The sequence below is a fragment of the Ambystoma mexicanum genome, chromosome 4p (assembly GCF_040938575.1).
Source record: "Ambystoma mexicanum isolate Mex_15411 chromosome 4p, UKY_AmexF1_1, whole genome shotgun sequence".
Classification (NCBI taxonomy): domain Eukaryota; kingdom Metazoa; phylum Chordata; class Amphibia; order Caudata; family Ambystomatidae; genus Ambystoma; species Ambystoma mexicanum.
The window spans coordinates 797,191,163-797,215,156 of NC_090927.1; the positions used below are offsets into that span (position 1 = coordinate 797,191,163).

At 48.4% G+C, this 23,994-nt stretch overlaps 1 protein-coding gene across 1 annotated transcript in view; it reads left to right on the plus strand.

Moving 5' to 3' along the window:
- NT5E (5'-nucleotidase ecto) overlaps positions 1 to 23,994 on the plus strand; it is a 1,024,615-nt gene that overhangs the window by 386,437 nt on the left and 614,184 nt on the right. The window contains exon 3 of the mRNA XM_069606337.1: positions 7,280 to 7,468. Within this exon, the coding sequence (XP_069462438.1) occupies positions 7,280 to 7,468 (189 nt within the window). The remainder of the gene's footprint in view (positions 1 to 7,279; positions 7,469 to 23,994) is intronic.

Below are 23,994 nucleotides of genomic sequence, written 5' to 3' on the forward strand. Positions count from 1 at the left end.
CAAGGTCAGCAAGGTCGTTCAGAGGACGCTCGTGATCCAGATCAATTTTTCCATCCCCCGCGCTTCGGCCAAAATGCAGGGGCATCTGGGTTTCCAACACTAACCTCTCAAAAAGGAGCCGTACCATTGACCACCGACTTGTTGCGTGCCGGAAGGTGGAACGTACAGATGCAGACAGCCCCAGCGACACCACATTCTTGTCAACCACTCCGAGAAGGGACGATGATTGGGACATAGATTCCCGCCAGGAGTTTCCCCAGGATGAGAAATCAGCAAAGCAGTTTCCCCCTGACGAGACCACAGGGTTCCATTCTACGGTCATGAAAGCGTTCAAGGAGTTTGGCCTTTCTTGCTTCTAAGGATGAGAAGAAATGCTTTTTATTTGACCATATGGGAAAGAGGAGAAGGCAGTGGTCTCAATTCCCATCCTCGACCACGTCTACAAGAGGGGCTGAAAACAATGAAGCGACCATTCACCATTCCAGCAGCGAAAGGCCATCTACACAAAAAGTACAACCCACAGAAAAATGCACCAAAATGTCTCACTTCCCAGACATCTCCCAAGTAAGTGGTCTCTGCAGTGGCAAGCTGGAAAGCGAAGTCTGAGAAGCAAAAATGCACTATACCACCAGACAATGAAGCACGAAAGCAGGACGCTTTTGGGAAAAAGGTCTTGGCGATTGTAGCCACGACAGTTAAAGCTGCTAACTCCCTAGCCATCATAGCCAGGTATGATAGGGAGATGTTGCATAAGCTTGCACCAATCCTGGAGCATCTTCCAGAAGAGAAGCATAAGGAAGCCAAGGCAATCCTGAAGGAAAGGAAAGAGTCCTCCAACCTAGATAGTAACATGGCGAACGACCTGGCGTTAACAGGTTTTAAGCAAGTGGCCAACGGGGTAGTCGTAAGAAGACATGCATGGCTCTGATGTACAGATTTCCGTCCGGATGTCTTCCATAAAGTGGCAAACCTGCCCTTCGAGGGTGATGAGCTGCTTGGCCACAAGATCGACAAAGCTCTAAAGACAATTAAAACGGATACCGACACAGTCGGGTTCCTAACATCCCTGCAGAACCGTCAACGTTTTAGTCAATTCAGGGAGAAGCATGCAGAACTTCCTCATCCAACAAGGGACGTCGATACTCGAGAGGCTCAACGTACTACTCCCCGGAGTACAAGAGAGCTTACCAGAGACGCCACAAGTCGAAAGATTTTTGACAAAATCAGTGCCGCTAGCAGCTTCCGGATCCCAAAGGGGACGTCCGGGTAAGACCCAACAGTAACAATCCATCCCACGGCACCCTGGAAGGGTGAATCTTCAGGTTTGCCCAAGAGCAGAGATAAATAACAAGGACAAGTGGATGCTGGATGCGGTAGTATACGGGCACCTACTAACATTACTCCAAACCATCAACCACAGGCGCACAAGACTGCGCTGCTATGAGAAATGCAGCTCATGCTGCAAAAAAGGGGCAATAGAAAAGGTCCCCAGTGGAAAGGGAGTGTACTCCCTATACTCCGTCCGCAAGCCATACAGAAAATGGAGGCCCATCATAGACCTGAGAAGGTTAAACATGTGTGTAAAGCGCCAGAAGTTCACTGTGATCACATTACAGCAGGTCATAGAGGCATTGCAGCACCATGTCTACCTCGTGTCCCTGGACCTCTAGGATGCATATTTTCATGTACCCATCCATCCAGGGCACCGGAAATACCTCGGGTTTGTGGTCGGAAAGTCGCACTACCAGTTCAAGGTCCTAACATTCAGCCTGAAGTCGGCTCTGTGCACCTTCATATAGTGCCTTGCACCAGTTCAGCCTGTACAAACGGGGACTCCACGTCTATCCTTATTTAGTCGACTGGCTGGTGTGATTATTTTCCCATGCGTGCAGGGAGCACAGTTTTCTACAGCAGCAACAGTGGGCCTATGACAAAGCTTGGGCTTCTCCATCAACTACAAGAAATCCTTCTTGCGGCCGTCCAGGAGGCTCATTCCTGGGGGCAGAATTCTCCACCCAGGAAACCAAGGTGTGTCCCTCCACAGACAGAGTGAATACCCTTGCTAAAGACGTTCACGCTGAGCTAAGTAAAAACAGTGTGTCAATGCATACCACTGGTCCTGCGCTGCCAACTTCATATGAGCCGCTACAAGAGTACCTGGCAGCGAACTGGAAGTAGAACACCGGATCATGGGGGGACAAGGTACAGATCCCTCCCAAGCTGCATTCACAGCTTCAGTTGTGGAAAATCGAAGCCAACGTCTGCAAGGGGAAAGTGTTTCAGGATTCAACACCCGACAAAACACTGGTTACCGATGCCTCCCTCCAGGGGTAGGGCGCTCGCGTGTGAAGGGGCTATGGACGCCCCAGGAGTCATCCCTATATATAAATGTACTCAAACTCAAAGCGGTTTCGTGGGCACTCAAATCTTTGTTCCCGATGCTACAGAACCAAATAGTCAAAGTCCTCACAGACAACCGCACCACAATGATTTATCTGCGAAAGCAGGGAGGAACGAGATGCAGGTCATTGTCCAAGGCAGCTCAACTGACATTGCATTGGGCCATTGCCCATGGAATCAGCATTCAGGCATTCCACCTGCCGGGGATACAGAATCAGACGGCCCAAAGCCTCATCGGACAATGTCCCAAAATCACAAATGGGAGCTCCACTCCTCGACCCTGCAATCACTGTTCCAACTCTGGGGTCGGCCAGCAGTAGATCTATTCCCCACGATCCACAGCAAAAAGTGTGCCAGGTACGCCAGCAAGACGTCCCAAAAGGGATCAATGGTAAACTCGTTTGTTTTTCCATCGGACGGCCTCTTCGCATAAGCAGTCCAGCTGTTCCCGATCATGTGCACGATAAAGGTGATCAAGCGGCACTCCTGCAAGGTGAGTCTCATTGCGCCGGACTGGCCTCACCAGACCTGATATGCCCCTTCATGGTGCCCCCCCATATACATTAAACGAGAGCTACAGCAGCTCCAGCAGTATGGTGGTCCCGATCGCACACATCTGCCAAACGGCCACCTGTTCGGTGCTGCATACTTTCATGAGGCACTACTTCCTGGAGAAGCAGCATGCCAAATAAGTGCATACAGGGAGAGCAGTCCTACTGCGCCTGTTCCAGTAAGGTCTGATCCTATGGATTGGCTGTAAGGTATGCAGGTGCAGGATTTTCCCTGTATGAACCTCTATGAAAGATCCAATGCTGGAGAAGAATGTTTCTTACCTGTAACTCCTTTCTTCAGCATTGGCATCTTTCATAAATTCACATCCACCCTACTTCCACCCTGTCAGGTAAAACCTCTCGCACACCAGGGACATCTGGTGCCAAAGGGTCAGAATCGGAGGGGAAGGGAAAGAGGAGGGTTGAGTTTAGGACTACTGGAGGCCCCATTGGTGGGGACCTAAAACACCTATAAGATGAGTGTTGGGCTACAAAATGTAGGTTCTTCTTGCCTATGGCAAGGGTAATCAAAAAGTAACTGACGATTCCCAGCCTGACTGGGAATATTCACAGTATGTGACTCTATGAAAGATACTGTGAGGCAAGCATAGTATCACAAGTAAGGACACAGGCACAAAAGGTACATGTTTCAACACCTTTATTGGGGGTTGGAGACTTCCTAGCTGGCCCTAATTCTATAATGGGAGTAGTCTCGACCATCAAAGTAAAATAAAATGGTCCAAGTCAGTCAGTCAAACAAAGGAAAATTCTGTGTCAGAAACCTATACTTGCCCTCATGTTTCATAATAACTAATTGTGGGAAAATGGATGAAAATAAAGTGTCTCAAAAGAATGTCAGAATGGCAATGAAGTGTCTCACCACTCCCTGCCCATATTCGCTGAAACACTTTCCAGCTAAACCGCTCCGCTTCACAGAGCTCGGCGAGAACTCCCTTCCCCAACCTATGTACTTCTCTATTCACAATGTTCACCTGTCAAAGAACTTCTCAACCGCATTGTATTAGCGCCCCCATGCGTGACCACTCTGACAATAGGGTTGACTTCTCAATGACTGTGTCTCTTGCACTTGGTTTCGCACAACGGGCCCTTAGCCACTCTGTTCCTTATTTTACAAAAACATCAGTTTAATAGGACAAGTCCACAGCCACTCTGTTCCTCGTTTCACAAAAATATCAGTTCACTTTCATATTAGCCTTTTGGGATCTCTGCACGCTCTTTCCTTCGTACCCTTTCCTTCAATGGCTTTCAACGCAACTCGCTTTCATTATTCACTGTTCTGTTCTCTTTCAAGAAGCGTTTAACAATGTGCCTTCTCACAGGGCACTGCTCCGTTACTTTGTTTCCCATCGGCTCCCTCGCCGGCAAAATACATTCAAGCTTTCAGTTCAATGATTTTATCTTTCAACGCGTGGCCTTGCATGTAAAACTGTAGCTTTCCACAATTACGCATACCACACACCAGGCTCTGCCTTTCTTTGTACTCACCGGCTGTGATTGCTTTCGCGCGTCCTTCTGTTTTCAGCTCGTCGAGGTCAGGGTCTTGCCCACCTGCTCCTCAGACACACCCAGGCAGCCTCACAGCCCTAGGGAAGAAACAAGCAGTTAGCTGTCACATGGAGGAAAGGGAGTAGCTGGACCCTCTGCTCCTTTCACTGAACTCTCCCGGCTTCTTGGAGACACCGCATACATTTGTACAGTTGTGTGCAGTGGTTCAAAGTGTACGAAAAGAAGTAGTGGAACTATGTTCCCTGCTGGCCTGTCCCTGCTTCCCAAAAAACCCATAGCCACACCCCGTCCTATGTGCGATACAAACCCCTAATCAAATGCACTTGCTGTTAAGGGAACGTTCAGTGCAGTGCACGTTTGAACTTCTTCCTATACTTTTATTTAAAAACAAAACCATTCCAAAACGGTTTCTTTTTAAAATAAAAGTATATGTCCAGTAAAATGTATTTTTTTAAAGTATAGACCGCTCCCAACCACTCCCGCCACTTCGACCACTGATTGTGTGCATTTACTACTGTGACGAATCCAGGGAATTTGTCCCTTCTCCACAAAGGAGGAACTAGGGAGATGGGCCTTTTCCACCTAACACCCCCTAGGGGACAGTGCAAGCAGGATCTCACTGGGGGATGACCAGGAATACCCAAGTAAAGCTGTTACTACATCTCCCTCTAACTCAAGAGTCACACATTTCTGTTGTATATATTCAGGGTTGGTAGTTCCATAAAGGTGACTGGCTTGATTTCTGACCCGGTTATGTTAACGCCCATCTCCGAGGTACAGCACCAATGGTGTCTTCTCTCTAGTTCCAGGAAGGAACTTAAAAGACCACAGACCCATGCAGAAGAGGAGAGAGCCATCCTGAGGGCAAAACACATAAGCCTGCGCTGTAGCGCAGAGGAGGCACTGTCTCCCTTTCAGGAGGAGCCTGGGGCAGGATCCTGCAGAGTACGTGGTTGGCGGAGAGAACCCAGAGCCCATGGAATGCTGCTCAGTCCAGGAAGGCGGAGAGGCCGAGTAACACTGAACCGCCGAACCGAGTGAGAGAAGCGAGTCGCTGCTGGGGCAGCCTGCTGGCATCCAGTCATCATGACGCAGAAGTCCTGCCGGTTATGAGCACGAAGCACTGAACGTTGATTCCCGACAACGAAGACACTGGATTTGCGGTTCTACATCAAAGGGAGAAGCCGCTTTTCCTGACGCACACCACCACTCTTGAACACGTACGCAGCAGGTTTCAGGACGTGGGTGGAGGGCGGTGAGGCACCCAGACAGCCCACGAGGGACTGGGCCACCTGAGAGAGATCCCCGGGGACTAGTAGGTCAGTCATCCTTTGGTTTCACACAGGGCTCAGCTCCCGGGAAAGTATTTCCGGGTCAACCAAAGGTGGCTGCTTGGCTATTCTGTGATGAAGCTAGGCTTTATGCCAGTTACCTGCACTAACAAACTGCCTTGAGACTTGCACGTCTCCCAATGCCGACCTCCCACCTCCAAACCTCCTTGCTTGCTTGTACAGCAGTGGTCTATGATGTAGCGCTTTCCTGGAACTGACACTCTTAAAGCAAGCACTACATGTATCTTGTTTTCTGCTTGGCAGGAGAACACTCAGGATCTCGGGGTTGCTTTTGTTCCAGTCAGCAGGCATCGCTGGGCAATCTTGAGGCTTGTCAGCATTTTAAGCTAATGTCCAACCCACTTAATACCAGGGCATGAATGCCCCACAGTATCTCTGCACCTTTGCTGCTGCTCCAAAGCTGCACCACGATAAGTGGACATACATAGATTAAGGACAACCAACATTGGGCATTTCTAAGTGCATGCAGGCAGTACGGTCAGCTGCACTTAGGATGTGCCCATGAGGGGTGAAGTGCTAAAGTGGAAACGGAGGAAGTGAGGGACAGAGGCAGGTTAGAGGCGAGGGGAACATGTTAGCTTTGCTAGCTAGGATAGATGGCTGGGTTGAGCGAATGCTGCTGACTGAGCACAGAATGCAATCTATAGGTCACATGTTTGAATCCCATTGAGGTGGAATCAGGATTTCATCCATCTGTGGTTGACCAGAATTAGGACAATCACTTTTCAGGATATTTCTTTTCTTTTTAGTAGCGCAGAGCTGAAACCTATATACTACTTGCAGGCGCAGCAGCAAACGCTCTTTTGGTTGCTAGCCTATCTTGCAGCCAAGCAGAGCCCAGAACTGATTAATTGAAGTTGCAGGCGCTTCCGGTTTGGTGCATTTTGTTGCATCTCTTCAGATTGTGTGAGTACCGTGTGTGGGAGACTACACGAAGCTTGTAGGTGTTTGGTTATTTGCCCGCCCATTGATTGACCATGTGTATGAAGTATTAGGCATTTTACAGGTACTGCTATTAGATGCCCACAAAAGCCCAAACCTTTGGCATTGCGAATGCTTGTTTTAGTTTCTTCGTTGTCTGCCGTGCCTGGCTATTAAGAGACCCTTCTAGGGGGATGGTCACCCTAAGCTTGCAGGGCCCCAGCAAAGTTGCGGCCATTTTGTCTGATAAAAGACGGGTGAGATGATTCAGAAGAAGACACTGTGTGCTGATTCTCTCAGACAGTATGGGTTGAAGGGCCGACTCCCACATAGTAGCAGTAGAGACTTGATCGTATGTAGTATGTACCATTTGCAAAACCTGCTGGCATTGAATGTTTCTGCGTGATTATTATGCGGGTTATTAAATATCATGAACGCGCCATAACGTGATCAAACTGTCTAGAAGAGGGAGGTTAAGCAGCATCCTTTACAAATGAAAGCTTATTCACACCACTGGTTTGTTTTCAGGACCCCATTTGGCGTTTGAAGATGAAGTCGAAGCACTGCAGCCACAGGTGGATAAGCTGACCACTCTTGGGGTGAATAAAATCATAGCCCTGGGGCACTCTGGTTTCGAAACCGATCAGCTAATCGCAAAGAAAGTGAAAGGAGTGGATGTCGTGATAGGAGGACATACAAACACATTCCTCTACACAGGTATGCGACATGCTTTCTAATGACGGCAGCTGCTGTGTTGCCCTTTCTTTAGCTTGGTACGTCCCTCTGTACAAAAAGGGATGCCTTATGTCAAGGGACCTTCTTACAAAAACGTGAATCTTTTCATTCTTAATGTGTTTCTATTCACACACATGAACACGTTCCATCCATGTTGGTTCACACATAAAATGAGCTTGTAATGAATGCTCGATGGTTTCGTTTCGCTTCATTTTTTTCTTTTAATTTAAAAAGTGACAAGTGCATCGTGCAAAACTATGTCAAATCATTTAAGAGTCGATCAGACTGAAAGGTTCTTATTACAAGAATCTGAAAATATGATGACTGGGTGGAAGAGTTGTTAACTGTATCCACTGATGAGAGGGCAATTTATAAGCAGTCAGGAGACACTGACAACTTCTTATATATATGGTGATGTTTCCCTGAAACTTATGGCTAATGTGTTCTTATGGAATCTATGTCATTTGTTGTGCACTTATTCTTGATGAACCCCTTCTTTTCTTCTTTCCCCCCTTCTTTCAGTATCAATTGTTCACCATGATGTATGTACATTGAGTTCACAATTGTATGTCGGTTCATTTGTTTCATCACTATGACTATGCTGTTTTTAATGATAAGCACCTTTGTTGAGTTCCATGATGTTTGTCTTAGAAAATAAAAACTTCTGACATCAAGAATCTGGAAATATTCATGATCTGGAAGGGAGACGAGTAGAAACAGGCAAAGAGGAGCATCCTTGGGTCCTTAGGGTTCGCCCATTATGGTCTTCTGGTTCTCATTTTTGAGGTGGGAATGCTCATGTTAACAAGGGTGCCGCATTGCTTGTTTGGAGAAAACTGCGTGCTTATGTAGGCCCTCTAGCTTTGAATGATGCTTTAGGACCCTTAAAGTAAGGGTTCAATGTAAGTCCTCATGCACTTTGCTGGCTATCTAGGACAAGCCATATAATGCACTGCTGCTGCCGCCTCCTCTCTACCTGCTAGTTCATAGTCTGGCATTGCTATCTGGAAAAAAGTCCACATAATGCACTGCTGCTGCCTCCTTTCGACCTGCCAGTTCATAGTCTGGCATTGCTATCTAGAAAAAATCCACATAATGCACTGCTGCCTCCTCTCGACCTGCCAGTTCCTAGTCTGGCATTGCTATCTGGAAAAAGTCCACATAATGCACTGCTGCTGCCTCCTCTCGACCTGCCAGTTCATAGTCTGACATTGCTATCTAGAAAGTCCACATAATGCACTGCTGCTGCCTCCTCTCGACCTGCCAGTTCAAAGTCTGGTATTGCTATCTAGAAAAGTCCACATAATGCACTGCTGCTGTCTCCTCTCGACCTGCCAGTTCATAGTCTGGCATTGCTATCTAGAAAAGTCCACATAATGCACTGCTGCTGCCTCCTCTCGTCCTGCCAGTTCATAGTCTGGCATTGCTATCTAGAAAAAGTCCACATAATGCACTGCTGCCTCCTCTCGACCTGCCAGTTCATAGTCTGGCATTGCTTTCTGGAAAAAGTCCACATAATGCACTGCTGCTGCCTCCTCTCGACCTGCCAATTCATAGTCTGGCATTGCTATCTAGAAAAAATCCACATAATGCACTGCTGCCTCCTCTCGACCGGCCAGTTCATAGTCTGGCATTGCTATCTAGAAAAAGTCCACATAATGCACTGCTGCCTCCTCTCGACCGCCCAGTTCATAGTCTGGCATTGCTATCTGGAAAAAGTCCACATAATGCACTGCTGCTGCCTCCTCTCGACCTGCCAGTTCATAGTCTGACATTGCTATCTAGAAAGTCCACATAATGCACTGCTGCTGCCTCCTCTCGACCTGCCAGTTCAAAGTCTGGCATTGCTATCTAGAAAAGTCCACATAATGCACTGCTGCTGTCTCCTCTCGACCTGCCAGTTCATAGTCTGGCATTGCTATCTAGAAAAGTCCACATAATGCACTGCTGCTGCCTCCTCTCGTCCTGCCAGTTCATAGTCTGGCATTGCTATCTGGAAAAAGTCCACATAATGCACTGCTGCTGCCGCCTCCTCTCGACCGGCCAGTTCATAGTCTGGCATTGCTATCTAGAAAAAGTCCACATAATGCACTGCTGCTGCCTCCTCTCGACCTGCCAGTTCAAAGTCTGGCATTGCTATCTAGAAAAGTCCACATAATGCACTGCTGCTGTCTCCTCTCGACCTGCCAGTTCATAGTCTGGCATTGCTATCTAGAAAAGTCCACATAATGCACTGCTGCTGCCTCCTCTCGTCCTGCCAGTTCATAGTCTGGCATTGCTATCTAGAAAAAGTCCACATAATGCACTGCTGCCTCCTCTCGACCGGCCAGTTCATAGTCTGGCATTGCTATCTAGAAAAAGTCCACATAATGCACTGCTGCCTCCTCTCGACCGGCCAGTTCATAGTCTGGCATTGCTGGCTAGGACAAGTCCACATAATGCAGTAATTCCTCCTCTAAACCTGCCTGTTGATCATCGGGTATTCGTGAGAGCGGCTTGCTTGCACCTTCCCCTTGCCCAAGATGTTGATAATTCTCTTAATCATACATTGTATTATACATTGTGGTTATATACTTTACACAGAACAACTTTTTAATTATTTAGGGTTGAAGACATTTGGATTGTTGATGGCATGTTTTCTGTCTATCCGGGCCTTAATGACTTTTTGAGTTGGTGGGAAAATTTCATTTTTTCAAGGTGTTCTCACGCTACAATGTATTGTTGTACTTTATGTTGCAACTTCTGTGAAGAGCACTCCATGATGTTGGTTTGTCCTTTTAGTACACACTGTGCGTTGTCTAGATGTCTAGTGCTGCAGGTTTCTGGGTTTGTAGTAGACCATAGTCTGATGTTGCACATTCGTAACCTTGTGTTCCACATCTTCATGTCTGTTTAGCATTACAATACAAGAGTAACATTGCAGGAAGGTGTGGCCTTTTCATTCTGAAGACTACATGGATGCATCTCTGTAGTCCACACTATAACTGCGAATTCTAGGCAAAGATAGTGGTGCTTCTTCTACATATCTGTGGTTGGAAATTATCGCCGGAGCTCGTAAAATTCGATGCTCAGGCATAGAGGAAGATCATGAAGCCTATTTGTGCGAGTCATGCATGCGATGGTGGTCTCCCTTTTCAAGCTTGTTGAGGGTTGTTTTACAAAATTACTTGCTCCGAAAAGTAGATATGAGGATGACATTGTGATGTGCTGTTCCTTACGATTTTAATCATGTGCCTTGCTCTCTACTTTTCTGGAGTTGATCACTTCTCCTATCTAAATTATGAACCCAAAAGTTCAAATAGAGCTAACAAAAGTCAGGCTACAGTGAGAGGAGCTTAAACCTTGATTTATAAAAATAGGGAGTTTAAGGTGATTGAGGACATTGTTATATTTTACCAGAGAGGTATGGATCCAGGCTGTATTTTTCTGACCTAATGTGTGGGATGACACCCCATCATGGTGTTTTAAGCCATTTCGCCTACATGCTCTAAAGATCAGGGGTTCTATGCATGCTCCCCTCACCAGATTAAAGAAAGGCACCATATGATTTTCTTGGACCTCTTATTAGCATCCTTACAAACAAAACCTGAGGAGTATGGTTTCATGAAGAGGGTACACTAAGTACTTCATCTGAAAAATTAAAATACCCCCATGTCACAAGTATTATCAAAAATAAAACAACTGAATGGTCACATTTATCCATGTATCAAGTCTATACTACTTGTACTTTTTTTGTTTTTTAAAAGTGGTTAGGATTTTTTCTCACGTGTTTCAATTCAAAGCCACATAGTGATGAGGCCAAATATAATCCACAAAAAACTACTGTGCAGCACCGAGTGCACACGACAGCGACATGTGGGTCCGCACCAAATCGAGAGCATACAGCATAAATCACATAAATGACACAATATTTGCATTAGGATTTGCTGCTCATCTCTCATACACAGCCATATGAATACAGTGGGTTGTCTTCTCCTCCAAACATCATTCGGTTTTTGGGTAAATGACTTAACCATCTTCAGGGCAGTGCAAGAAAACATCTCTGTGGAAAGGATTCTTTTTCATTCTTGAAGTTTATCGATTGACTTCATCTTGTTGAATGGGGGGAGGGGGCTCAATGCAGGACAGTGAAGGAATAGGCCAGAAAGAAATTCCTGCTGATGTTTGGTCTGCTTTTATGCAAATCCTTTTCATTCAAAATGATTGGGAGGATTTATGGTCAGGTGTGATCTACCAACTGGAAGTAGCCTCTCTTCTGCATAGCACGGGTAGCCCCTTCTTAGTGGGACAGGTGCAAAAAAGGATGACGGTCTCGGAGCCGGTGGACAAGTAACTCAGTGCTCCAGGGAAAGAGGACGGTGAGTGTTTCATACAAGTGCTTAGCCCTTATACATTTTGGCATGCTGGATATGGATAGCTCTGTTTTTAAAGGCAGAACCTTTTTAAAGGTTGCTTCTGATTTTTAATCACAAAACTAACAAAAAAAGTGAATACCTCCTAGGTTGAAGATGTTTATATGTTCGAGGGGATTGGGTCCTCCGACGTATTCCATATCTATGACATGTAATCACCACAGCTGTGCTGCTTCGGAAACTTTTTTCGGCGTCTGCGTCCTGCGTCGATGACGTCGATGCGCCGCCGTCGAGGACATCCTCCGACGTCCGACGTCATCCGATGTGATAAGTAGGACGCACGACGCCAGTAGCCTCAGTTCCGTTTTTTCCGCGAACGTGTTGCTTCGTGTTTCTCGGTTCTGGCCTCGACTCATTGGAGTTCTGTTCTTTCTGGTTCTTCGAACCTGTTCGTTTGTGAATATTCCTTCGACGATGTCTTCCACTTCGTCTTCAACCCCGCGTCCGGGCTTCAAGAAGTGCGGGGAGTGTGGGTCCAAGATGTCGGTGACTGACTCGCACGATGCCTGCCTCTGGTGCCTCGGGGAGGCCCACGACACGGATGACTGTGTCGACTGCCTGTCGCTCACGTCCAAGGCCTTACGCGAACGTAAGAAGAAATTGTCGGTAGGTCGGGTGTCCAAGCCCCGGAAGTCGAAGTCGGCGGGGCTTTCGACGGATGATTCGAGGGGTGACTCTCCGCGTCATCGTCGGAAGTCTCGTCGGTCTTCTTCTAGGAGTCGGTCTCGCCACTCCTCAGCCTCTTCGAGGCATTCTCGGAAGCGCCGACACCGGTCGCCTTCCAGGTCCTCTTCAGAGGACTCTGCCCGGCACGTCGGTTACCCCGCCAGCCGTGCGACGCCGGAGGAATGGGCTTCCTTCGGGAAGAAGATGTTGGCGATTCTTGAGTCGCAGGGTACTCTACCGTCCGCGCCCCAGAGTGGGGTCGGCCGTGTGAGGTCGAGAGCCACCGCTCGCAAGAGTGGTCGGCGCGAGTCACGGGAGAGGTCCCGTTCGGACAAGGAGGCTCGTTCTCGCCGTACCCGTTCCAGGTCCCGGTCCTCGACGCGATCGAGACCGTGTGCACCTGTGATGTCTTCGAGGAAGACATCGACGTCTGAGGCGTCGAGGGCGTCGACAGGCTTTCTCGAGGCTCCGGCTCCGAGGAAGTCGTCGAAGCCGTCGACGGTCAGGTCGTCGAGGGACACGCTCGGGGCTCCGGCTTCGAGGGCTGTGTCGACGCCGCCGATACTGGAGGCGCTGCATCTGACGTCGACGCCGATTTCCTCGACGTCGACGCCGATCCTCTCGGCGCCGTTGCCGGTTTTCTCGGCGTCGACGCCGATTCGCTCGACGCCATCGACGCCTTTCGTGTCGGAGGTGCCCCGTGTCTCGGGTGTTCCCCCTAGGAAGGCTCTGGCTAAGAGCAGGCACTCTCGGGTGCCTTTCCACCACTTGGATTATATTTCAGAGGCGGATGAGGATTCGGATGGCCTGGTTCCTAGTCAGGTGCCAGATGACATTGTCTCGGGCCATAGTCAATTTGACGATTTGAGGCAGTCGCTGCATGATGCCAGTGGACTGGACACCTCTCCGGAGGTGGAATTTGGTCGGCCTGAGCCTGGCTCCCATGCCGATTCCTCATACCGGCGCCTTATGGCTAGGGTGTCTGAGTATTTGGGATGGTCTGCTCCCCCAGGGGAGTTTGTGCAGGATGATCTGACGGACATCCTTGATGTTGGTCCCCCATCTGACCCGGTACTGCCGTTCCATATGGCTTTACAGCGTAGGGTGGCGGCGGCTTGGACTGCTCCGGAGAGTCTCCCGGCTGTGGGCAGATCCTTGTCGCGAAAATACCGTCCAGCCAGTGGCGACCCCTGCTACTTGACCAGGCACCCCACTCCGGAAAGTTTGGTGGTGCAGGCGGCCACGGCCCCGGCAAAGCAGGCGTCGTACCCTACCATCCCTCCTGATAGGGACGACAAACGTTTTGATGGCTGGGTGAAGAAGGTGTTTTCTTCTGGTGGTATGGCGCTTCAGGCGGCCAACTCCATTTGTGCCTTGTCGCGTTTCACGCACACTCTGTGGAACTGTGTTGCGTTAGCGGCTGAACATATTCCCGAAGGGGTCGAACGGGATGGTTTCCTTGCTATGGTCCAGGATGGTAAGGATGCCATGTGTGAGTCCGTTCAGTCGGGTTTGGACTTAGCTGAATGCGTCAGTAGGTCCATGGCGGTGAGCACCGTGATACGCAGGTTTGCGTGGTTGCGGAAGTCGGGGTTTGCTCCTGATGTGCAGTCCCGGCTCCTCAACATGCCCTTTGATGGTGAACATCTTTTTGGCAGCAAGGCTGAGGAGAGCCTTGAGAGGTTGCAGACCTCAAAAGCTGCAGCGAAGTCGTTGGGCGCTGCAGTTCGCCAACCTCCGCCTTTTGGTCCTAGGGGACAGCAGTGGAGGGGTGGCTCCTTTCGCTATTACTCGTCCTTTGGTAAAGCAAGAGGAGCTGGCAGTCAAAGGGGCCAACGCAGGGGTACCAGAGGTGGACGACAGGGTACCCGTGGTGCCAAGGCCGCTCGGGCAGTTGCCTCTTTGCCCTCAGGTAACGCCGCAGCCGCTCCTACTCAGTCATGAGGCCATGTCCCATGGTTCGCCGGTTGGGGGAAGGCTGGCGCAGCATCTTGTAGAGTGGCGTGCCATTACTTCGGATGTGTGGGTTCTGGAGATCATAACCCACGGCTACTGTCTTCCCTTTCGGCACAGGCCTCGCGACAATCCACCGGGGAACCTCTCTTTGAAGTGTCCGGATCCGCTCCTTGCGCAGGAAATTCAAGCCCTGCTGGAGAAAGGCGCCATAGAACTGGTGCCTGTAGCGGAGAGGAACAAGGGATGGTATTCCCCTTATTTTTTGGTTTCGAAGAAAGACGGGGGATTGAGACCCATCATGGACTTGCGCGGTTTGAACAAACTCCTCAGGAAGGACAAGTTCAAGATGGTTACTCTCTCTCAAGTCCTCCAGGCCCTTCAGCTTCAGGACTGGTTGGTGTCACTCGACCTCAAGGATGCTTACTTCCATGTGCCGATCCATCCCAAGCACAAGAAGTACCTGAGGTTCGCGGTTGGCGACTCGCACTTTCAGTTTCGGGTCCTGCCGTTCGGTTTGACCTCCGCCCCGAGGGTTTTCACCAAGCTCATGGTGGTGGTGGCAGCGCATCTCAGGCAAGGGGGGATTCACGTCTACCCCTACCTGGACGATTGGTTGATCAGGGGGAGCTCTCCCGAGCGAGTCCTGGATCATCTGTCCGTCGCCTGCCACTCCCTTCACAGGCTGGGCTTCTCCCTCAATTTAAAGAAGTCCCATTTGACGCCAACACAGCGGCTCCAGTACATCGGAGCAGTGCTCGACACTTCCCTGGGGCAGTGTTTTCCTCCCCAGGTGAGGGCTCTTCACATTCAGCAGATGGTGCACAAGTTTCAGCATGCCCAGACGCTCCCGGCATTCGAGTTCTTGAGGTTGCTCGGCCTCATGGCATCCTGCATTCTTCTGGTGCCAGAGGCTCGCCTGCGGATGAGATCTTTGCAGTGGGCACTCAAGACGCAATGGTCGCAGTCCTCCGGCAGGATGTCGGACCCGGTTCAGGTGCCGCCCTCGGTCGCCCGGGACCTTCTGTGGTGGGCCGTCGAAGGCAACTTGATGAAGGGGGCTCCATTTTGGCTACCCTGGCCGGAGGTGACGATCGTGTCGGATGCATCCCTCACGGGATGGGGAGCTCATGCCAACGGGCTGACAGTCAGCGGTCGTTGGTCTCCGTCGGAGTCCAGACTCCATATCAATCTGTTGGAGCTGAGGGCCGTCAGGCTAGCCCTGAAGGCTTTTCTGCCGACTGTGCGAGGAAAGACTGTCCTGATCATGACGGACAACACTGTGGCCATGCACTACCTCAACAAAAAGGGGGGGGCAGGGTCACTTCCTCTGTGCAGGGAGGCGATGCAGCTCGAGTTCTGGGCCATCCGGCAGGAAGTTTCGATCTCGGCAGTTCATCTGGCCGGAGACGAAAACGTGACGGCGGACGCTCTGAGCAGGCAGAGCGCGATCTCTCACGAGTGGGAGTTGGCTCAGGAGATTCTCCTGGAGATCTTCGCCCTTTGGGGGACCCCTCAAGTGGATCTCTTCGCCTCCAGTGTCAACCGGAAGTGCGGGAGGTTCTGCTCGCGGGAATTTCCTCCAAGAGGAGCCTTAGGAGACGCGTTCGTGGTGGATTGGTCGTTCCCGCTGCTGTACGCGTTTCCTCCGGTCCCCGTCATCCCGCAAGTGCTGCGGAGGTTACGGAAGTTCGGTTCCCGGATGATCCTCATTGCTCCGGCGTGGGCTCGGAGGACGTGGTACCCGGACCTTCTCGACTTGTCCATCTGCCCTCCACGTCGTCTTCCCTACCGAGACGATCTGCTCTCACGGGAGGGGGGTCAGGTTCTCCATCCAGAGGTCGGATCCCTCAACCTTCACGCTTGGCTTCTGAAAGGTTGAGGTATAAGGATTGGGACCTCCCTGAGGACGTGATGGAGGTGTTGCTTTCGGCCCGAAGGCCCGCAACTAAGTCTCTGTACCGTTGCCGTTGGCGTAAGTTCTGCGACTGGTGCAGAGTTCAGAATGTGGATCCTTTTGCATGTGACATCCCCATGGTTCTGTCCTTTTTGCTTTCTTTGGCCCACAGGGGCTTGCAAGTGGGTACCATTAAAGGTTACCTGGCGGCGCTGTCCATCTTTAAGCGCTCATCTGAAGAATGTTCTTACTTTAAAATCCCTTTGATTTCACAGTTTCTAAAAGGGCTCACTAATGTGTTCCCTCCGTCGCCTTTCCTGGTGCCCGGTTGGGATTTAAACCTTGTTCTTAGGTTTCTTATGGGTGCTCCGTTTGAGCCTTTACATTCTTGCCCTTTGAGGCTGTTGTCTTTGAAATCTGTGTTTTTAGTTGCGGTTACTTCCGCTCGCAGAGTGAGTGAGTTACAGGCACTTTCTGTTAAGCCACCCTTCACTGTATTTCACAAGGACAGGGTTGTCCTTCGAGTTCGTCCTTCTTTTCTTCCAAAGGTAGTGACGGAATTTCATTTGGCCCAGAAGATTGTTCTTCCGGCATTCTATCCTCCTCCGCATCCTGGTAAGGAAGAGGAGAGGCTCCATAGGCTTGATCCTAGGAGAGCTTTGAGCTTTTATGTTTCTCGCATGTCCCGGGTCAGAGTGGACGATCAACTCTTTATTGGTTACGCTGGTAAGCGCTTGGGGCAAGCTGTGACGAAACAGACTTTGTCGCGCTGGATTATTTTGGCCATCTCGGAGTGTTACCGCTTGGCGGGTAAGGACCCACCGGCTGGCTTGCGGGCCCATTCTACCAGGGGCGTGGCTGCATCTACTGCCCTGCAGAGGGGTGTTCCTATTCGCAACATCTGTGATGCTGCCACCTGGGCTTCAGTACATACATTTGTACGGCATTATTCCCTCGATTCCATCAGAGGGCAGGATCTGGCCTTTGGCAAGGCGGTCCTTTGCTCTGCTATTTGATTGGCTATTCTAAATTTTGTTTCTAAATTCTTTCCCTCCTCCTTGATTTGGTACTGCTTTGGGAGTCTGTCATAGATATGGAATACGTCGGAGGACCCAATCCCCTCGAAGAACAAGTTACTTTCTTACCTGGTAACGTTCTTTCGATGGGAGGGTCCGACGACGTATTCCATATCGCTCCCACCCTGCCTTCCCCGCTGCAGAATTTCTGTTGCGATTGCAGCTTACGTTCCGCAAGGCTTTGTGTCGGACTGGCAGTTGACTAATGTCACACGTTCTGGGGGAAAAAACTACAACTGAGGCTACTGGCGTCGTGCGTCCTACTTATCACATCGGATGACGTCGGACGTCGGAGGAGGTCCTCGACGGCGGCGCATCGACGTCATCGACGCAGGACGCAGACGCCGAAAAAAGTTTCCGAAGCAGCACAGCTGTGGTGATTACATGTCATAGATATGGAATACGTCGTCGGACCCTCCCATCGAAAGAACGTTACCAGGTAAGAAAGTAACTTGTTCTTCTAGTCCAGAGCATTTTATTTTCATTTGCTTTGTATAAGCATTTAGTTGTTACGGTTTGAGGTGAATTTGTATGTGGAATGGGGCTTTTTGCATGTGATAGGTGTCATAGGATCTGTGATTTCTGTGACCCCCAGAAGTCCAACGGCCGAAAATGCTGACTTTCTTTTTTTTTCTTTCAACCCCCTTTACACCACATACTTGTATTATATCCCATACCGCCCCACACATATATATGTGGTGTAAGGGGGGGGTCGCAAAAAAAATTTTCAGCAGTCGGAATTCTAGAGGCAACATTTTGGTATATTTCCGGTTTCATTTGTGTGACAGTCGCAGTGCCAACCTTGTATCCTGTTCACTGTCTACCTGAGGGTAAAACTAATGGATATCACGAGACACACTCCAACAATCCGACCAGTTACGCATCCTAAATGTAATCCGGCACCAAGAGAAAAATTATTAATTTAGGAGGGTAGGCTCTTGCAGACTAACCTCCCAGGATTCTCATCATAGACCGTACCAGAGTGTGTCTCTAAATCAGATCCAGGATGTTAAGCGGACCATCCCTGAACTAGAAACAAGATATTCCGCACTGCATCTCACAGTATACATCTTGTCTAGAGCTCCAAAACCCGGAATGGATTCTGGAAGGTTCTATAAGGATCCTTAGGAAGCTACTCTATCGGCAACCACTAGTACATTCAGAGAGATCCCTTCGACAACTGCTGCAGATCCATGAAGGGAAACTCCTAACTCATTCCAGCCCTACACAATGCTTGTAAACGAGAGTTTATTTCCCTCTCCACTGCAGCTGCAGCATTACTTCCCCTATCCCAAAGAAAAACGATTCTTCACAGGTGGGAAAGATGCAGGCCTTGGCATTGTGGCCAGAGCTGTCAGGCGCCCAGGACCCCGCGAAAGATGAAGTGGCAGCAGCAGCTAGTCGAACGGACACACAGAGGAAGACTAGTGAGTTGGGCTTCATTAGGTGACCCTGGGGTCACCTCACAATGTACTTACCTTTCTGCCTAAGGACCGATATGGTGGTGACTGCCGGTGTGCTGCACTGTTGACCTTCTGTGCTACCTGTCCACTTATTGGATGGACAATGATGTTGGGGTTGTGTGTGCACTGGGCTTTGGTTTCCTGGTTGATATTGATCACCAGTTTTTCATGTTTATGTAACCGTGCAGATCATTTGCTTCAGATCCTCATAGATAAATTGTCTCCTCCTCAAGAGGGTTGCTCTTGTAAGTTGTGGTGATGAAGCTGTTAAGTCCGATGTCCCTGGGTGGGTGCTTAGGTTGCTGGTGTGGGCATGTTTGGGGCGGGGGGGTACAGAGATTTGTGGGTCTCACTTCAAGTTGGGGTTGGGCTGGGTGGGGGATGGGATTGATCACGGCTTGGGGCAGTCGGTCGGGGGTTGGGAGGGGTTACATGTGGGACTGTTTGTTCAAAAGGGTTCACATTGCTCTAAGCCCTATGGGGCATATTGGATTTTGTTCTCAAGTCATAATGTGTTAAGTCATGTGGATGCTGCAAGGATGGCAACTGGACCCTTGATGCAGGAGTCGTGCACCCTCCTTAGTTGGAATGGGCGGGGTCTTAATAGCCATGCTAAAATGCGCCGGATCCTGGCCTATGTGAAACGGCATGGATCTAAGATTCTAATGCTTCAAGAGACTCATTTAGTGGAGAATATGAACAAGGTGTTTGCTAGAGCTTGGGGTGATTGTCGAATTTATACCTCCTATTCTGCGAATTGCCATGGGGTCTTCACTGTTATTCATAAGATAACCTGGTTTTATGGTGTTTTAGGGAGTTGGGGGTCTCTGGTTCACGGACACTGTATCTTCTCAACCGCTGATGTAGGTGTTCTCAATTCATATTATTCACAGCTCCCCCTTGTTGCCTTAGGTAGCTGTGTACAAGACATTGTGGTCAGGAGAAAAAGAGCACACATCTCAAGTGTGGCATTATTTGGAAAGTACAGAGTCTGACTTTTTGCAATTTGGTTAGAAAAGCCAAGTTCTGTTGTTTTGTAGTGAAGTCTTGCACATTAGTGGGGTGATGGCCAATCACCACAACCCAATCTCTGTCCTTCCAGAGGACCGACTCTCGGCCGACTGGTATGAGGCTTTCCCCACGTCGTATGAACAATATACTTGTAGTTAACCGAGGTGTTCAACTACTCCTTCTCTTGTTCGGCTTGCCTCTCACCGACCAGTCACCAGCTTTCAGTTGTATAGCATTTGGCATTCTGCCTTCATGTGGGATACCGATTCTCTTCTTCGTTTCTGATTTCCACATGGCCAACACCCCGTCGGCCTGCAAGACATCTTTGTGCGTTTCCTTGAACTACACCCTTCACGTCTCTTGCTCGAGCCTCTCGGGCCTGCCTTTGTGTGTTTGGTCGGCTTCGGTCTGTCTCTGATTCTCCACTTCTCTCTCCACCTCGACTTCTCTCTCCAGTTTCCTTCCCGGTGCCTTTACACCTTTGTTTCTGATGCCCTGATAAAGTAGGGTCCACCCCGATGTAACATCCACTCCATTGACCACAGCTGTTCTGGTGGTTTTCCTGCTCGCTTGTAGCCTTCTCGGGAGCTTCGTCTCAGTATCTAAACTGTCAGAGTTGTTCGATGTTTCAGAGTAAAACATGGTTTTAGACATGAGTTTAGAATCCTAAGGTTAAAGTCCTACCGTCAGCCTACTGGGTTGGAATTTAAAGGGGCTGTGCTTCCCAATAGCATCCTTGTCCCAAGGAGAGGAGTACCTCCCCATGAGATCCTCCTTCATGTGACCAACCCCAGTGGGACTATTGGTTAGCGGCCTCACCCTTCTAGCCTCATGGGAAGGGATTCTCCCCTGGGAGAAGTGATGCCAACTGAAGGATCGTCACAAGGGGGTTAGCTAGGCAACGGGAGATGCTCCCTGTTGCCTCCCCACATAAAAAAAAGAAATGGACCACCCGGTGAAGAGCCTCGGGTGGCTGCCAGCCACCTGATTTGCCCAATAATCATTTCCCGGGTGCAAATGCATCTTCCTTCCATTAGCATTTTCTTAATCAAGACCCTTTTTTTGCCCAGGTTATTAAGACGAAGTCCACTTGGTGATTATTTTTAATGCATTTCTAATTATTATTTTTAGGGATCTTCAAGATTTGTGCACCTTCCAAAAAACTCTGATTTGTCACTTTTACAAATTAACATCTTTACCATCATGCTGAGCTTCTCAAATTGTATTATTCCACCAACATTATCAAATTACTCTCTAGACTCTGTGACTCGTCCCCACCTCCAAGCCACCAGTGTCCCCTGTTTTTCTTCTCCCAATCGTCCAATTTTAAACTTTATTTGTTAATTGCAAAACCTCCAGACTTCCATTTGAACCTTGCAAAGCGGATATTCAATACCCTCTGGTTAGAAATCTTATTGTCAACTCTTCTGGACATTGTGAGTCATTCCTTCCCTGTTGGCATCATCTCCTCACTCTTAAGTGGCTTATCCCCTCCTAAAGAAACCAGGGCTTAACTACACTGAACTCATCTACAGCAAGATCTCCAATCTCCCTTTGTACTTGAGTGCTACCTACAAATAGTTCCAAGTTCACCAAGAGAAGCATTCCCCCTTACTCCCACTGGGGATTCTCAGTTCTGGCCCGGCTGCTTGCTAGATGACATCCAAATGGTAGCTGATCTAGATAATGTAGGTGCTCGGATCCTCTTGGACCTTAGCAACCTTTGCCACTGCCCAATAGATCGTAGAGTGGCACAGCTCAGGCCCAACTGACATTCAGAGAACAATCCTCACTTGTCCAGCATTTCCTAAACTGTCCTTCACTCGGGCACCAACATTCAAAGAGAATATATGGAGGGCAGCACGACAGACCTCAGACGACTCATCCATGCCTCTTCCACAATGTCAAGACCCAACAGATAGCCATGTTCATATGTGAAAACCAAGACAAGGTGTGAATTGAGTCCTAATCTCCTGCCCTCCCCCTAGAGTGAGTTCAGGAATTGATCCAAAGCGGCTTGGTGCTCTCTCTACACATGCCCAAGATGAACAGCGGGGGAAGACAACTCCGATATTTGTGAAAGGGATGTCGGGAACATCAATGCTGGGACTTTACAAACGTCACCAACGACATCAGGAAAAAAAGGAGACATTTGTAGTACAATAGATCCCATGCCCTAGATCCAGCTTTCGCCAGAAGATTCCAAACAAGTATAAAGACTTTGAAACCAACCTCAATACACGTCGGTGTCCAAGCAAGATTTGTAGCGGTCTAGTTTATGCACTGATTCCACTTATGCGTTTATTCTGGCTCGCTCCAAAATATGTTGTGGGCATGATCTGAGAAAAGGGAACGAAGGACTGAAAACGCTGCTGGGTGAAGAGGTGATCAGACTCTAACTCCTGCACTGCAAGACCTTGTAGAGCCATGTTAGCTGCGCCCTTCTATGGGCACACTGTAGCAATAGCTGCTGCATATTGCCATTGTGAGGATCTGTAATAGAAATTTGTATTCCTAGTCCTGTCTCCTCTCTTAAGGTTATAGAACAAAAACACAACATCTATATCCCATAGCCATTCTATGCATTACGGGGTCCTGGCCTTGGTATGTTAATTGAGCTAGGAACACGTATTACTTGCCTATCTCCCAATGCTATGAGCTCTATGTGAAATGGATACTTGATTGACAGGGATGTCTTTCATTTAAGAGCCTGCTCGAATGATACCGATGTCCTTCTCCCATGCTTTTCACATGGGATACCACACAATAGCAGGCATAATTCCCTAGCAGCTGCATTATGAAACAGGTTGCTAGGCTTCTGAAATTTCTCACTTTTGTGCTTTTAGCATGCATGGATGGAAATCCTGATCCATGAATGTGGATCTTTAAACCATACTTGAATATAAGGGAATAGAGGTGTTCGCAAGTGGTACTGTACTGCGATGAAACCGAAGAAGAGGTTGACATTAAAGGCCATGCTTGGCAGACATTTCAAGAAAATATATTCGTGCCATAGTCCCGAAAGGAGTAGGTGAAACTAGTGCTTAATTTTGCTATTTCAAGAATGTGTTTACGCAAGAGACCACTGTAAACCATATTTATAGGAAGGGCTGCCTATTTCTTGCTTTAGAAATTATATTTTTGCTACCCCACCGCTTGAAGATAGCCATATTAAAGGGGTCATCTTTAGCTCTCAAGTGAAGGTATTTACTGAAGGTTACCCCCAGTTTTGTGCTGTTAGAAGACGTAATATGTATGGTGCACTGCTGAAAACAAATCTTCTCCAGCAGTCAGAAAGCATCATCTAGTTGTGTTGTCCAATTGTATAATGCAATATAAATGTGTTGCAGTATACAAGCAAGCTTTGCCGGACTCACCTTTGTCTCCGAAAGAACCTTGGAAATGGAATAAGTATTGGCAATGCCAACAGTTTGGCTTTTGTGTAGGCATGGAAAAAGCACTTAGAGAAGAGAATCCTATCCAAAAACTAGGCTATTCCCTGCACACCTATACACACAAATAACATATTAATCCATTCAACTAAGAAGCTTAAGAGAGAAATACCATAAAAGGATAAATAAAAAAATAAGTCTCCAAATAAGTATTTACAGTATGCTCTTGAAAGTTAACCAAAAGAGAAAACTCTGAAGATGAAATTATTATATCCAAGATGCCTAATCATTGTGGCCTCATGTAGATCATAGAAGTTAATACAAATGACTTCATAATAAAGTGCCAAATTAAATGATACCTGATCCAAAGTCCTTCATGAAACAAATTATGTCAATAGTCAGAAATTAGAAGAGTGATAAGTAAGCCCATAAGAAACTGATAAAAGCTATCTAACGAAGCCACACCAGAAGAACAGAAAGAATTACATCTATGTGATTAAGATCAGTCTTAACGAAGTCAGTATGATTCCAATAGCTGAAAAAGCTACAGTATGTGGCCAAAATCTATAAGTAAGGTAAATCAGTGTATGAGAAACAGTGTATGAAAAATAGGTAAGTTATTGAAAAAAAGTGAGATA